Below are 15,029 nucleotides of genomic sequence, written 5' to 3' on the forward strand. Positions count from 1 at the left end.
GACTGTTTTCTTGCTAACTGTTCATCAGGTTATCCAAAATGCCGCAGTTTGATGTGTCGCATGTATGTGTTTGTTATATTTTTAGGTATGGCCCCTTCCAAGGGTACTGGTCCGGAACACGTAAATGGGCATAACTCCGGAACGGCTGGACCGATCCAAACCATTTTCAATAGGAAATGATGGGACCAGATTCCGCGTCGAATGAACCATCGGTCATTAAAATCGGTTGAGGTTTACTGCCAAAAAGTGATGTGAGTTTTTTTGTACACACACATACACACAAACAGACATCACCTCAATTCGTCGAGCTGAGTTGATTGGTATATGTGACTTGACCTTCCGGGCCTTCTATCAAAATGTCGTTTTTGGAGTGAACATATAGCTTTTCCAGTACACTTAGTGTACGAGAAAGGCAAAAATGTACATTAAATCGAGGTCAAATATACATAAGATAGAAGGACATAAAATCGAAGGTTTATATAATCTAGGGTCCACTAAATCGAGGTATACCTGTACATCTCAGGTTTCTTGGGCAATCCCTCCCAGGAGTCTTATTCTAATGGGATGTCCTTCAATATTGCAGGAGAATTTATCTCAGGATTCTAGGAGAATCTGCCAGGAAGTTCTGGGGATATCCTTAATAGGAATCAGGGAAAATTCCTATTGGAAGAGTTTTTCTCTCTTTTCTGCGATAAGAGTTGTGTGATAATTTTGAAGCATTTTGAAGAACAGAATTTTAGAGGAATCCTCAGAATTATGGAAAAGTATCTTTAAAAATTCTCAGCAGTATTATATGGGAATACCTATCAGAATTCTAGGGAATCTCTGGATTCTAAGGAAATGCATCTCAGGATTTGGAGTATTCCCTACCAAGCATGAAATCCCATTCAAGATTTTAAAAAATTTCTGGATGATCTGGGTTGATTTTACTAAAGATTTTGGAAGACCCTCATTTAGGATCCCACTCAGAATTCTGAGGAAATTTTTCTCAGCATTCTCAGAATTGTGGCGAAATTCCCCTCGGAATTCTGGAGGAATATTCTTCAGGATTCTACGTAAGATCCTTTCGAGAGTATGGGGGGGAATATCATTATGTGTTCTGCGGGTACGCTTCCCCTGATTATCTGAAAATTTGGCTTTCTAGTGTAATCTCCGTCAAGATTGTAGGAAAATTTCTCTCAAGATCCTGAGCATTTTGTCTTATGACTGGACTGGAGAAATCCTTGGGAATCTGGCGCTATATTTTTCAAGATTCTAGAGCACTTTCTTTCAGAATTATTAATTATTGAATAATCTGGGCAGAATTCTCTTGAGAAATTTGGATTTTGAAAAATCCCTCGGATAGATTTTGTGATTTCTCTTAGGGTTCGGAATAAATCCTTCTCAGTATTCTACGAGAACCCCAGTAGAATTCTGTTTTCTGTATTCTGGAGCAGTTGCTCCCAGAAATCCCTTTCAGGGTTCGTGGAGAATCCCTCTTAGTTATCAGGGAATTTCCCTGACAAGATCATGGAAAAAATCTTTTGAGATTCTGGTGTAATATGTACTTCGAAGTATTCTAGAGGAATCACTCTCAGAGCTCTGGGACAATCCCTTCCAGAAGTTTAGAGGATCCCTTTCAAAGATTCTAGGGGAATGCCTTTCAGGAATCTGAGGTAATTTTTCTGTTTTATGTGGGAATACTTCTCAGAATTGAAGAGAATTCTTCTCAGGATGCTGGGGAAGTTCTTTCTAGAAGTTTTCGTAATCCTTTCCAGGGAGAGTTCTTATCATATTTTCGGAAAAATCCCTCTTGGGTGTCGAGATATATTCTGAAAGAATCCCTCTTATGATCCCTCTTAGGATTATGGAGAATCACTCGTAGAATTCTGGGGAATATTTAAAAGGATTCTGGAGGAATTCTTCTCAGGATTCTGGGCGAATCCTATCTCCCAAAATTCAGTGAGAGTACAACTCTGGTTTCTTTGGTAATCCCGCGCAGTATTTTAAGGATCCCTTTCTGAAGATTCTAGAGTAATCCTTCAGGATTCAGGGTCATTTCTTTTTTTCTTGAGGAATTCATCTTAGAATTCCGAAAATCTTTTTTTTTTTTGTGAGAACCTCTCTCAGTTTTCTAGATGAATTTATCTGAAGAATACCGCTCTTGGAACTCCTCTCAGGATTTTGGGAGAATTCCTCTCGGGACTCTGAGATAATCCGTCTCAAAGATATAGAGTAATCTCTCTCAGGATTCTTGGAAAATCTTTAATAGGTTTCAGAGAGAATTTCTACCAAGATACCGGAAGAGTTTTGCTTTCTTTTCTAGAAAATGTTGCTCAGGATTCTGGTGTGTTTTCAACATTCTAAAGAAATCTCTCTCATAATTCTAGAGGAACTCCTTTCAGAATTTTGAAGGAGCCACTTTAAAGATTCTGGGGGAATTTCTCTCAGCAGCCTGCGGGAATTTATCCCAGTACTATATGGGAATATTTCTCAGAGATCTGGGGAATCTCAGGATTTTTCTTTCGATTCAAAAATATTAAAATATTTTTTTTTTTTTCAGAACGCACTGTCTCAACGTTATATCCATTTTCGAATCAGAGTCGCGAAATATTTAATATTCAATCTTAAATTTCGATATTAAATTTATTAAGATACATAAAAGATACCATGAACTTGAGCAACATGCAGCAAACGAATCATTTTATAGTTTTGTAATACTTTATAAGGTACACCGGGGCAAGTTGAAACGGGTGGGGCAAGATGAAACACGAAGTTTTGAAATAGATTTCAATACAATTTGGAATATTATCCTTTGCTAAAAGATGGTTTTAATCAAAAACTATATGCTATGGCGATCAAATAGAAAACATCATGTTAACCCGCTGCTTCATCTTACCCCAACCGTTTCAACTTGTCCCGGTGTTCCTTAAGGTTGAAGAATTCGTCACTGACAAAATCGTCATCATTGAAAATTGAAAAGCAGTTTTCTCACTCGAAACATAAATGTTTGCATTGAAAATATATTCACTATATTCATTCTCCACTCGCAATACAGTGAATACATTTTCACTGCGGAAATGTCAGTTTTGAAGGAGAAAACTATTTTCAAACGATTTGTCAATGACGAATTCTTTAACCTTATCGAATCGATGTGAAAACATCGGAACGATCTGATTCGAATCGATTCACAAAAGTCGATGTCTCAGCCAGATTCGCCCAATGCTTAATTCCCACCTCTAGGATAGCTACGTAGCCTGTAGCAATGAAGATCGATGGTTCGCTTTGAAAAATCTACCAAGGTAGCATGCTGATGTTTAGCCAGTTTTCCGAGTGGTTCTTACCAATTCCTTTGTCCTCATTAGGCAAGCAGGGTCAACCTCTACGCCCGCGCTTGAGGTTGAAGAATTCGTCATTGACAAAACCGTCACCATTGAAATTTCGAAAGCAGTTTTCTCCTTCAAAACTGACATTTCTGCAGTGAAAATGTATTCACTGTATTGCGGATGGAGATTGGAATAGAATGAATGCATTTTCAATGCAAACATTTATGTTACGAGTGAGAAAACTGTTTTTGAATTTTCAATGATGACGATTTTGTCAATGACGAATTCTTCCCAAGTAACACACTTGTCACACAACAGTTACGGCGGCACAGGTTTTTGTTTCGCAGAAGTCACTGTGACTTACTTCTAGCAAGAAAGTATTTATTTGTTAGAAGTAAGTCCTAGTAACATCTGAGCAACATAAACCTGCGCCGCCGTGACTCTTCTGTGACAAGTGTGTTACTTGGGTTCAACGTTAACTATTCTGCAAGCGTCTGATACTGCTAATACTTGCGTGAAACGCGATTTTACCTGAAGGCTCGACCCTATCAGCTAGCAGCAGAAGGAGTTGCTGATGATGGGACCTCCACTTCCCCGACCTTGCCGGGGACCCCTTTCCAACCACGGGCTCGGAGACAACCCAGTAGACTAACGCCATACAGCAACCCTACCGCAGCCACTTAATCGCTGTACCCGAGCAGAAGAAAATAGCTGTGTAATACGATATTCAGGTATGAACAATCCAATACCAACATCCAGAATAAGGTATTGAAGAGCCCTTCATACGAGGTAATTCACTTCTAAAATAATAACTTGAGTGTTTTTAACGAATATCTAATGAATAATAACATCATGTCTTGCAATACCTCAATAATAATCGATGATTTTTCCATACAAATAACGATTTCTCAATTATTGAATAATTCCTCAAACAATTCTTAATTCCAAAACAATAACTCAGCGAGGTATTTTCGGTCGGTGAGCTAATTTCACTTCTTCTCCTTCTTCTTTGTGGCTCTAAGTTCTCACTGGAACTTGGCCGGCCTCTCTTCAACTTAGTGTTCCAGCACTTTTTTAAAAAGACACTACACCGTCTTCAACCAGAGGTTGTACAGACTGAACAAGCACTAACATATGACAACGGACAACACACATAACACCCAGTGGCCCAGTGGAGAATTTTCCGTTTGACGAAAAGTTTTCCCCGACTGGAGCGGGAATCGAACCCACACTCCGAGGCTTACGAAACGACTAGATGACTGACGCCTCTAGCCGCATGGCCACGAAGCCCACTTCCACAGTTATTAATTGAAGGGCTTTCTTTGCCTGCCATTGTATGATTTTTTTTATATTGTGAGGCAAGTACAATGATACACTGTGCCCAGGTAAGTCGAGAAAAGCTCCCGACCGGAACGGGAATCGAACCCGTCGAATGGCAATTCATAACCACAAGGCAAACGGGAGGCCCCCTTTTTTCAATACCTCGATTACTAATCAATACCTTGTTTTGAAACTATACTTGACTTTGGTATGCTGCAGTTATGTGGCAGTTATTCATTCCTGCTCGGGTCGATTTTGACTGCAGGACACACCGGTATGATCTACGTAGCCAACTCTGAACCCTCTGAGCTATTGGACATTACCCGGCACAGTGCCTCTATAGCTGTGGAGGCTCTCTTGCAGGCATAACTAACGTAACTACCAAAGGTAAGTTTATCGCCGATCGTCAAATTCTTGACGATGAAGGAGCGCTTCTAAGTGATAGTGCAATCGCCTACAGTGATCACCACTTGCTGCTCTGACTTTTGGTTGTTCACAACAACCACCTCAGTTTAGTAGTAAGCCAATCACAGTTTCCTTGATCTCATCCACTCCTCCACAACTGCGATCGAGTGGGCAGCAGTCAATTCCACTTCTTCGATCGATTCACCGTAGATCTTCATCGTAATGTCCAGCGAAGCCGACGAACTCCACACCCACTGGGAACTCTAATCTCAACACTTCGTCGTACATGACATTCCATAACACCGGACCCAGAATGGAACCTTGTGGGACTCACATCGGTAATAGCCTCCTAACTGGTGCTATTGAACGAGTTCCTTACATTAAGAATCCCTATTGCACAGTAGCGAATCCCCTTCTTACGATAGAGCGCTAACCCAGCTACGGTCTACCAGTATGTACTTTCTGTTTGACGCATTCAACACCAGCCCAACCTTTGCAGCTACGCGTTTAAGGCGGGTGTCACTGTACAGCTTTCCCGAGCAAAGGCGGATAACAAAGTGATATCACTTTGATAATAAACTGTGTTATCGGTCTTATCATTTTGTTAGTTTTGTTATCATCTTTTTCAATTGATGATAATCAGATGATAACAAATTTAGTTATCGATAATTTTGGTCTATCGCGATAACATAAAAATACTAAATGATAACAAAATATGTTATCTGTTTCCAAACGCACATTTCAAAGCATTCCCAAAACTGAGAGTCTGATGAACCTCGAATCTAAAAATAGATTCCGCTTCCCACCTACAACGCGACTGCAGTACGAAAGCGTAGCCTTTCATTACTCTTACTCTCAATGAGTCCCGTTGGTATAGGGGCTATCGGCTGCGACCAACAATCACTCGATCAGGGTTCGAGACCCGCCTGGGCGCAATAGTCGAAAACATTGGTTGTAAGTTACAAGAAACTTTTTTCAATAGGTGACGATGTCGGTAAAGTAGATTTTTACTATTTTGGTCGATAAAATAGCTCTAAATGATAACTAATTGATAACAAAACCAGTTATCAGTCACATGTATTTTTTCATGTTGATAACTAAATGAAATGTTGAACAAAATATTGTATAACACAATTAGTTATCAACTTGAACTCAATGATAACTTAACTTCTTATCATCTTGGTATTCGAGAAGTAAATATGAGTTATCATTTTTGTTATGTTGGCTCTTAATTCAACCTAAATGATAACAAACTCAATTATCAAACGAATGATAACCAGGTAACAGAACTTGTTATCATTTTCTTATCCGCCTTTGCTCGGGTTGTCACCGTTCTAAATATTCTGGCGATCATTGTCGTCCGCAAAGCCCAAGACGAGTCTTGCTCATCACATTACACCATCCAGAGTGATGAGAGTCGGTCACCTTGTCGCAGTCCCTGGCTAGATTCGAATGAGCTGGATAGCTGGGTACCCGAAATCCTTACTTGAAGTCGCTGAACAGATAATGCGTTGGCACCTGGTGTTCACGGCATTTCTGGAGGATTTGCCGTGCGATGAAGATTTGGTCCGTTGTTGATTGGGCATTCGTTTAAGATGACAGACATCGAAAAAATGATCTGGAATAGCACTCTTCCAAATGGTCGCTTTTCTTGTGAATGGGAAAGATCACCCATTCCTTCCACTCCTCCGGTAGCTATTCGGTTACCAGATCCTGCCTATCAACTAGTGCAGACAGGTGGTCAACTATTTCGGGTTCTGCGATACCACCCTTACCTTCCTTTTTTTTGGTTTTGAGCTGGTCCATGGCATCATTAACTTCCATCAGCACAGGAGTTGAATGATTCTTATCGTCTGCTGCACTGGCGAAGTCGTTTCCTTCCGTTGCCATGGTCTCCCATGCCTACGTTCCCCACACCATTTAAGGGCTCATCGAAGTGCTTTTTCCACCTTTCGGTCACCTCATGTCCATCCATCAAAAGGCCCCCGTCCTTGCATATTTAGGCTCGATGTTTCCGTTCAACGTTCTGCCTGTTTGGAGCTTTCCAGGTTCTGCCTGATTTACTCCAGCAGCCATCCAGAGGAGCCACGTCGAGCTTGCTGACTGCTGGAAACCCTGCCTCGAGCGTATGCTGAGGTGATACCGGTTGCTTTAGTCGCTCTAGATTGTACCGTAATGGTCGCCGATACCATACATTGTTGATGGCACATTATTGTGGACGCAGTTTGGCTAACACCAGTGAGCGGTCAGAGTCAATGTAAACGTCATGTTCCTGAAAAGAGGCTAATGATCTCAATAGCGTCTGTATTTCACAATTCCCAACCTTTACTGTGCCATTTCTAAACAATTTAAGATTTGAAATAAAAAAAAAAAGCTGAACAATTGTTTGGCCCGCGAATAGTAACAGTTTAAGTGAATTGTAATCAAATATGGGAAAAAGAAACTGAACAAAAGTGAGACACGTTCTAGCTTTTTAGATGGTTATATTCTGAGGGATCACATTAAAGTACATTTAAACTTCGTTGCCATTCTTCCATAAAATATTTCTCCTCAAAACACGACGACCATTGACCAAGGCACGTCTTGTTATGCATATAAGCAATCTGGCGCGTCATTTTCCACGACCAGGAAAAACTTGCAACTCATGATCCGACCAATCGAAGTCCTTTTGTAATGCACGATGACTTTTCAGTGTCATTGGTTTTTGATTCCGTTCGCGCCTCGACACCTATATTTTGTATATGATCCAGCCACCTACAATGCACTACCCCTAGGTAAAAGTAAGTAGCAAATCAAACCACCAACGAATTTGATTGATCCGAGGATTTAACGCCATTAGTGTTCACCGAACCGTGATTCGATTCAGACTCGACCCCCCAAAAGTGGCGCGAAACAGTTCCGAGGTTGTTCAGTGCTGCAGATTTAAAGTGCTAGGAAAATGGCTAAACTGCTGGCAACCATCAAGGCAATCATAACGCGCATTATTTTCAGTGCCCACGGGTTCATAGCCATCTGGCAAGTGACGCAAAATAAAAAGGATCCCCTGTACTGGTGTCTCTGCGTACCGATTGGAGTGCTGTTTGTGGAAGGAATATTCACGCTGGCGATTAAGAAAAACCAGGAATGGCGCTGGTAATGCGGGTTGCGTAATATGCTGAGTTAGATTTCTGGGAGTGTATCATTATTCCGTTATTTTCCTCTTCAAAGTTTCAGAACTTTTTTGTGTAATTGGGGCCCTTAACCTTCGCGTACCCAACGTCTATTTCGGATGATTTTCGAATCTTGAATCAGCTATGAAAAAGGCATTTCCCAACCGATTTTTTTGAAGTCAATTGCATTCGCTCCAGGTTTGTCCAAATTGTCAAGGACTACTATACGGAACCGGTTCACCCATCCGTTCCGGAGTTATTCCAGATTCCGTTAGGGTCATGACCGGTCAGAAAATGACACATTAATGCATTCTTCTCTGAATCTATAGTTATTTTGGAAATTTGCACATATTATACGCCAGGAATACATAAGCTTTATTACTACAAGGAACCATTGACTTGAAATGACACAATCAAGCAGTCTCATGAACCGGATATGTCCCGGGTGCCCCCAGGGATGTGGTCAAAGTGTACATTCTAGCAACATTGTCAGAATCATGCATGCGGCACCTCAAACTTCATGATTTATCGAAACATGAAGCAAAATAGTCCTTCCACACTCCTAAGACTCCTCGCTAACGGTCTGGCCATACCCGGAATGTTCCGGGTGCCCCCAGGAATGTGACAAAATTGGCCATTTCCACAATGTTATCAAAATCAACCGTGCGACACCTCTAACTTCATGATTTGTTGAAACCTAAAGGAAAATAGCCCTTCTAGGCCCTTATGGCCACTTGGGACCGGTCTGGCCATCCCCGGAATGTTCCGTATGCCCTCAGGGAAGTGGTCATTTCTCAAACATAGTCAAAATCAGCTGTGTGACACCTCAAACTTCATGATTTGTCGAAACATGAAGGATAATGGTCCTTTTAGGCTCCCATGACCTCTTAGGGTGGCTCTGGCCACACCCGAGATATTCCGGATGTCCCCAGGAGAGTGGCCAAATTGGCCATTTCCGCAACGTTGGTCAAATCAATCGTGCGGCACCTCAAACTTCATGATTTGTCAAAACGTGAAGGAAAATAGTCCTTCTAAGCTCTTATGACCCCTCGGGAACGACCTGGCCATACCCGGAATGTTCCGGGTGCCCCAGGAATGTGACAAAAGTGGTCATTTCTACATTGTTATCAAAATCAGCCGTTTGCCACCTCTTACTTCATGATTTGTTGAAACATAAAGGAAAACAGTCCTTCTAGGCCCTTATGGTCCCTTGGGTCCGGTCTTTCCATACCCGGAATGTTCCGGATGCCCTCAGGAAAGTGGTCATTTCTCAAACATTGTCAAAACCAGCCTTGTGACACCTCAAACTTCATGATTTGTCGAAACATGAAGGATAACAGTCCATTTAGGTTCCCATGACCCCTTAGAGTGGTTCTGGCCACACCAGAAATGTTCCGGATGCTTCCAAGAAAGTGATCGAAATGGCCATTTCCACAACGTTGGTGAAATCAATCGTGCGGCACCTCAAACTTCATGATTTGTCAAAACATGGAGGGTCCTTCTAGGCTCTTATGACCCCTCGGGAACAACCTGGTCATACCCAGAGTGTTCCGGGTGCCCCCAGGAATGTGACAAAAGTGGAAAAGTCCACAACATTGTCAAAATCAACCATGCGACACCTCAAACTTCATGATGTTAAAACATAAAAAATAGTCATTCTAGGCCCTTATAGCCACTTGGGATCGGTCTGACCATACCTGGAATATTCTGGATGCCCCCAGGCAGGGAAGTGGTCAAAATGACCATTTCTACAAAGTTGGTCAAATCAATCGTGCGCACCTCTAACTTCATGATTTGTTGAAACATGAAGGAAAATAGTCCATCTAGGCCCTTATGGCTCCTTGGGATCGGTCTGGCCACACTCGAACTATTCCGAAAGGCCGTAGGGAAGTGGTCATTTCTGAAATATTGTCAAAATCAGCCGTACGACACCTAAAATTTCATGATACATGATGTATGTCGAAACATGATGGAAAACAGTCCATCTAGGTTACCATGACGTCCTGGATACACCCGAAATGTTTCGGATGTCCTCACTCCCAAAATTTTGGTCAAATCAATCGTACTACACCTTAAACTTCAAGATTTTCCGAAATGTGAAGGAAAATAGTACTTCCAGGCTCCCATGCTCCTTCTGAGCGGTCATACCTGTCATGGCTGTCAGGGAGATGACCAAATTCGCCATTTCAACAATGTTATCAAAATCAAGCGTGTGATTTCTAACTTCATACTTCGATGAAGCGATGAAGTCATTCTGGAGAACTTCAAGCATTTGAAACTTAACCCGAAATGTTCGAGATGCCATCTTTACAGTGCTGTAGTTTTTTCGAAAAATAAAATAGAATAAAGAAGATTGAGAGCAATGAGCATTCGGGATCAATCTGGTTGCATAGAATATGCTTCGAAGAATTCACAAAAATGGTGATGATTGCAATGTTGAGAGCATCAAACGTGAAATTGAGATATAAGATTTTTGAGACATGAAAAGAATGTTGTATTTGAACATGCATGGTCTGAACTTTGGTTATATTCAGGATGCCGGGTAAATTACATAACTTCAAAAATAACGTTAATTGTTAAACTTTTAAATTTTCATATTTCAACCGTTTGCAACATTCATTTTTCTTCGCATTTGCATTTGCAACAGAATGTTTGTATAATTCCGCTTGTTTCACGTTCTCTACAAATTGCCTTGACACATGAGGAACATTTACTATGAATTTTCACATCCTTGGATCGGCATCAGAAAAAAACCTTTTTTTTTCGATCGGAGACGAATCTGAAATCAGGATGCAAAACCCTCTCTGGTAAACCCTTTTGGCACAACATCAAATTAGCAGTATAAAAATGGGTTTTGTATGCAATGCATTGCAATGGTTGAACACTTATACCGCACTTAGTTCACCACTGGACTGCGCACTCATCTTCATAAGTGCGAATACAAATTAAAATGCGCGATTGCATCAAATCAATTTGATGTCTTCGGAGCACTATTTCTACGATCTATGATGAATAAGTGCTCTGAAGACACCTAGTTTATTTGTTGCAATCGTGTACTTTTATTTGCGTTTTCACACTCGTGAAAACTAGTGCGATAGTCAAGTGGTGAACTAAATGCGCTATATAACAATTGGACAAGTTATCGTTACTCGAACACATAATACAAGTCTTTGTCAAAGGAAGATAGTTACCATACATTTCCTCATAACTTTTCAGATATGTGGAAATTTCATCGATTACATTGCTTGACAAACCGAAAGGTTTTTATCGTTGTTTTGAGTGTTCAAGGGCCAATTCCTTCGCAAGCCAGTCCAGAAATTTACGTTTTATCGTTGCGGTAGTAATGAGAGTTGGCTGCTATGAACAGAAAATATGCATTCGATTCATGCGTTTACATGCGACACCACCATTCAACTTATTACAAACCAGAACCACATTCGGCTTTGGTATTGATAGTCTGAGCGTCAAATAGTCTAAGGTCTTTAGGATGATTATAATAGCATCATGCACTTTGATGTGTCGCAAGATTGAATTCGACACGTTGTGATATGGCGCTGTTTTTTTTTTATAAACTGCCATTTTGACCACTTGCCATGAGGCATCCGGAATATTTCCGGTCTGGCCAAAACCACTCTAAGGGGTCATGGGAACCTAAAGGGACTGTTATCCTTCATGTTTCAACAAATCATGAAGTTTAAGGTGTCATACGGCTGATTTTGACTATGTTTGAGAAATGACCACTTCACTGATGGCATCTGGAACATTCCGGGTATGGCCAGACCGATCCCAAGTGACCATAAGAGCCTAGAAGGGCTATTTTCACTTAGGTTTCAACAAATCATGAAGTTAGAGGTGTCGCACGGTTGGTTTTGATAACATTGTGGAAATCGCCACTTTTGTCACATCCCAGGGGGCACCCGGAACATTCCAGGTATGGCCAGTCCGGTCCCAAGGGACCATAAGGGCCTAGAAGGACTGTTTTCCTTTATGTTTCAATCATGAAGTTAGAGGTGCGCACGGCTGATTTTGATAACAATGTGGAAATGACCACTTTTGTCACATCCCTGGGGCACCCGGAACATTCCGGGTAAGGCCAGGTCGTTTCCGAGAGGTCATAAGAGCTTAGAAGGACTATTTCCCTTACATTTTAACAAATCATGAAGTTTGAGGTGCCGCACGATTGATTTGACCAACGTTGCGGAAATGGCCAATTTGGCCACTCTCCTGGGGACATCCGGAATATCTCGGGTGTGGCCAGAGCCACCCTAAGGGGTCATGGGAGCCTAAACGGACTATTATCCTTCATGTTTCGACAAATCATGAAGTTTGAGGTGTCACACAGCTGATTTTGACTATGTTTGAGAAATGACCACTTCCCTGAGGGTATACGAAACATTCCGGGTATGACCAGACCGGTCTCAAGTGGCCATAAGGGCCTAGAAGGGCTATTTTCCTTTAGGTTTCAACAAATCATGAAGTTAGAGGTGTCGCACGGTTGATTTTGATAACATTGTGGAAATGGCCAATTTTGTCACATTCCTGGGGGCACCCGGAACATTCCGGGTATGGCCAGACCGTTAGCGAGGAGTCTTAGGACTGTGGAAGGACTATTTTCCTTCATGTTTCGACGAATCATGAAGTTTGAGGTGCCGCATGCATGATTCTGACAATGTTGCTAGAATGTCCACTTTGGCCACATCCCTGGGGGCACCCGGGACATATCCGGTTCATGAGACTGCTTGATTGTGTCATTTCAAGTCAATGGTTTCTAGCAGTAATAAAGTTTATGTATTCCTGGCGTATAATATGTGCAAATTTCCAAAATAACTATAGATTCAGAGTAAAATGCATTAATGTGTCATTTTCCGGCCGGTCATGACCCCAACGGAATCTGGAATAACTCCGGAACGGATGGGTGAACCGGTTCCGTATAGTAGTCCTTGACAATTTGGACAAACCTGGAACGAATGCAATTGACTTCAAAAAAATCGGTTGGGAAATGCCTTTTTCATAGCTGATTCAAAAATCGAAAATCATCCGAAATAGACGTTGGGTACGCGAAGGTTAACCCGGGATGGTAAACGTACGGATATTCAGCAATCCACATGGTGAGGATGTATGGATTCAATTATTGGTCGGGCGTGAATCTATCCGTAATGGAAATATACTTATCGTCCTTGGATACACAGTATCTTCGTGTCTGCCACATGAAATGCAACTGCAAACTGATCATCGGCAGAGTAAGCTCTCAGTCAACAATTTTTATTTAAGTCAAACGAAATCATCTCACTTGCCTCGTCTAAACCCGCGATTCATGTGATTTGGTTTGCTCAGGCTCAGTGGCGTAGCAAGGGGGGTGCGATGGGTGCGGTCCGCACCGGGCCCCCGATTCCAGGGGGCCTCCAAATCAAGGAAGGTTTCTAACACTAATTTGAATAAAGTTCTTGAAATACCGAAAGATTCCTATAAGTTCAACACTTCGCAGAACTGCTGATAGGTATGTGGGGGCCCCTTCGTGATTATCAAGAGTTATTTTGAATGGGGCACACAGATGGCCCCAAAATTACAAGAAAAATATGTTAGAATTATTAATAGCAGGACCAAACATAGTTGCTGACTTAGGTTAAGGTAGCAGTTGAAATTCAGGGGCCGCATTTATGAAAATTAAGATCTGAACCGTCAAAACCGTAATTACAATAGTTTGTCGTTTTTTTTTGCTTTCGTATTTGATAAATAAGTACAATCAACGTATTCCAACGATTTTATGGATTGCTTCAGAAATTCGTCTAAGCATTGATTTTGGAATACTTGAATTGATACCTTCAGGAACACCTCCAAGAATTTCTTCAGGAATTTCTTCAAAAAATTATCAAGGAATCCTTCGAAAATTCTTTCAAGGATTTTTTTACGAGTTCCTTCAGGAATACCTTTTTAGATCCATTTATAAAGTTCTTCAAAGATTATGCAATGAAGTCCTTCAAGGAATCCTTCATATAACCTTAAGGATTTTCTTCAAGTATTATTTTAGAGACATCTACAAGAAGGAATCTTGCATGGAAACTATCTTTAAAACCCCCTGAGGGAATTTGTACAGGAATCCTTTGGGGATGAATGTGTTCACCCTTATAGGATTATCTGAAGGATAACTTTGAGAAATCCCTGAAGGAATTTTTGTAACGTAGCTTGAAAAAATCCTTGGAGAAAAAGAAAAAGTCTTCACTGGAATTTCTTGAACGAATCGTGATGGAGTAATTGAAAAAAAAAAATGCCCAAAGAATCTTTGGACGATTTCATACAGAAATTATTGGAAGAATTTCTGAAGAAATCTTTGAAATGCTTGAACAATGCTTCGTAAGAAATCCTTGAAAGGACTTCAAGAAAAGCCATTTGAGGCATTGCAAAAAGAATTCTTGCTGAAATTTCTAAAAACAAACCTTGAAAGAATTCGTAAAGGATTCCTCTGGGAAATTTGCTCAAGGGATCATGTGGGGTAGCTCTAAAGGAATCGTTTGTTGAAATATTTAAGATATTCTTTATGGAATTCTTGGGAATATATATTACTGGAGAAATTCCTTCAGAAACACTTCGAGGAATTCCCGAAGCAATCGCTGTAGCTACTTTCGAAGCAAATCTTGGAGGAATTTGTAAATAAGTCCATGAAGTAATTCCTAGATGAATCGTAAAAGATATCTAAGAAAGAGTTCTTGAAGTTCCTCATTTGAAACAAATGCTTGACGAACTCCTTTGAAAAGTTTCTTAGAAGCTTCGTGAAGAAAATCCGGACGAAATTGGTGTTATCGCTAAGTTAATATTTAATGGTATCAATGGATGGAAACCTTGGAAGAATGCC

At 41.0% G+C, this 15,029-nt stretch overlaps 1 protein-coding gene across 1 annotated transcript in view; it reads left to right on the forward strand.

Annotated features, from left to right (window-relative positions):
• The first annotated feature begins 7,951 nt into the window (after window positions 1-7,951).
• The window catches only part of LOC109404426 (transmembrane protein 26), a 37,264-nt gene continuing 30,186 nt past the window's right edge, over window positions 7,952-15,029 (forward strand). Inside the window, exon 1 of the mRNA XM_029871980.2 lies at window positions 7,952-8,162. Coding sequence (XP_029727840.2) covers window positions 7,969-8,162 — 194 coding nt within the window. The 5' untranslated portion in view covers window positions 7,952-7,968. The remainder of the gene's footprint in view (window positions 8,163-15,029) is intronic.

This window comes from Aedes albopictus, chromosome 3 (assembly GCF_035046485.1).
Source record: "Aedes albopictus strain Foshan chromosome 3, AalbF5, whole genome shotgun sequence".
In the NCBI taxonomy this organism is placed as follows: domain Eukaryota; kingdom Metazoa; phylum Arthropoda; class Insecta; order Diptera; family Culicidae; genus Aedes; species Aedes albopictus.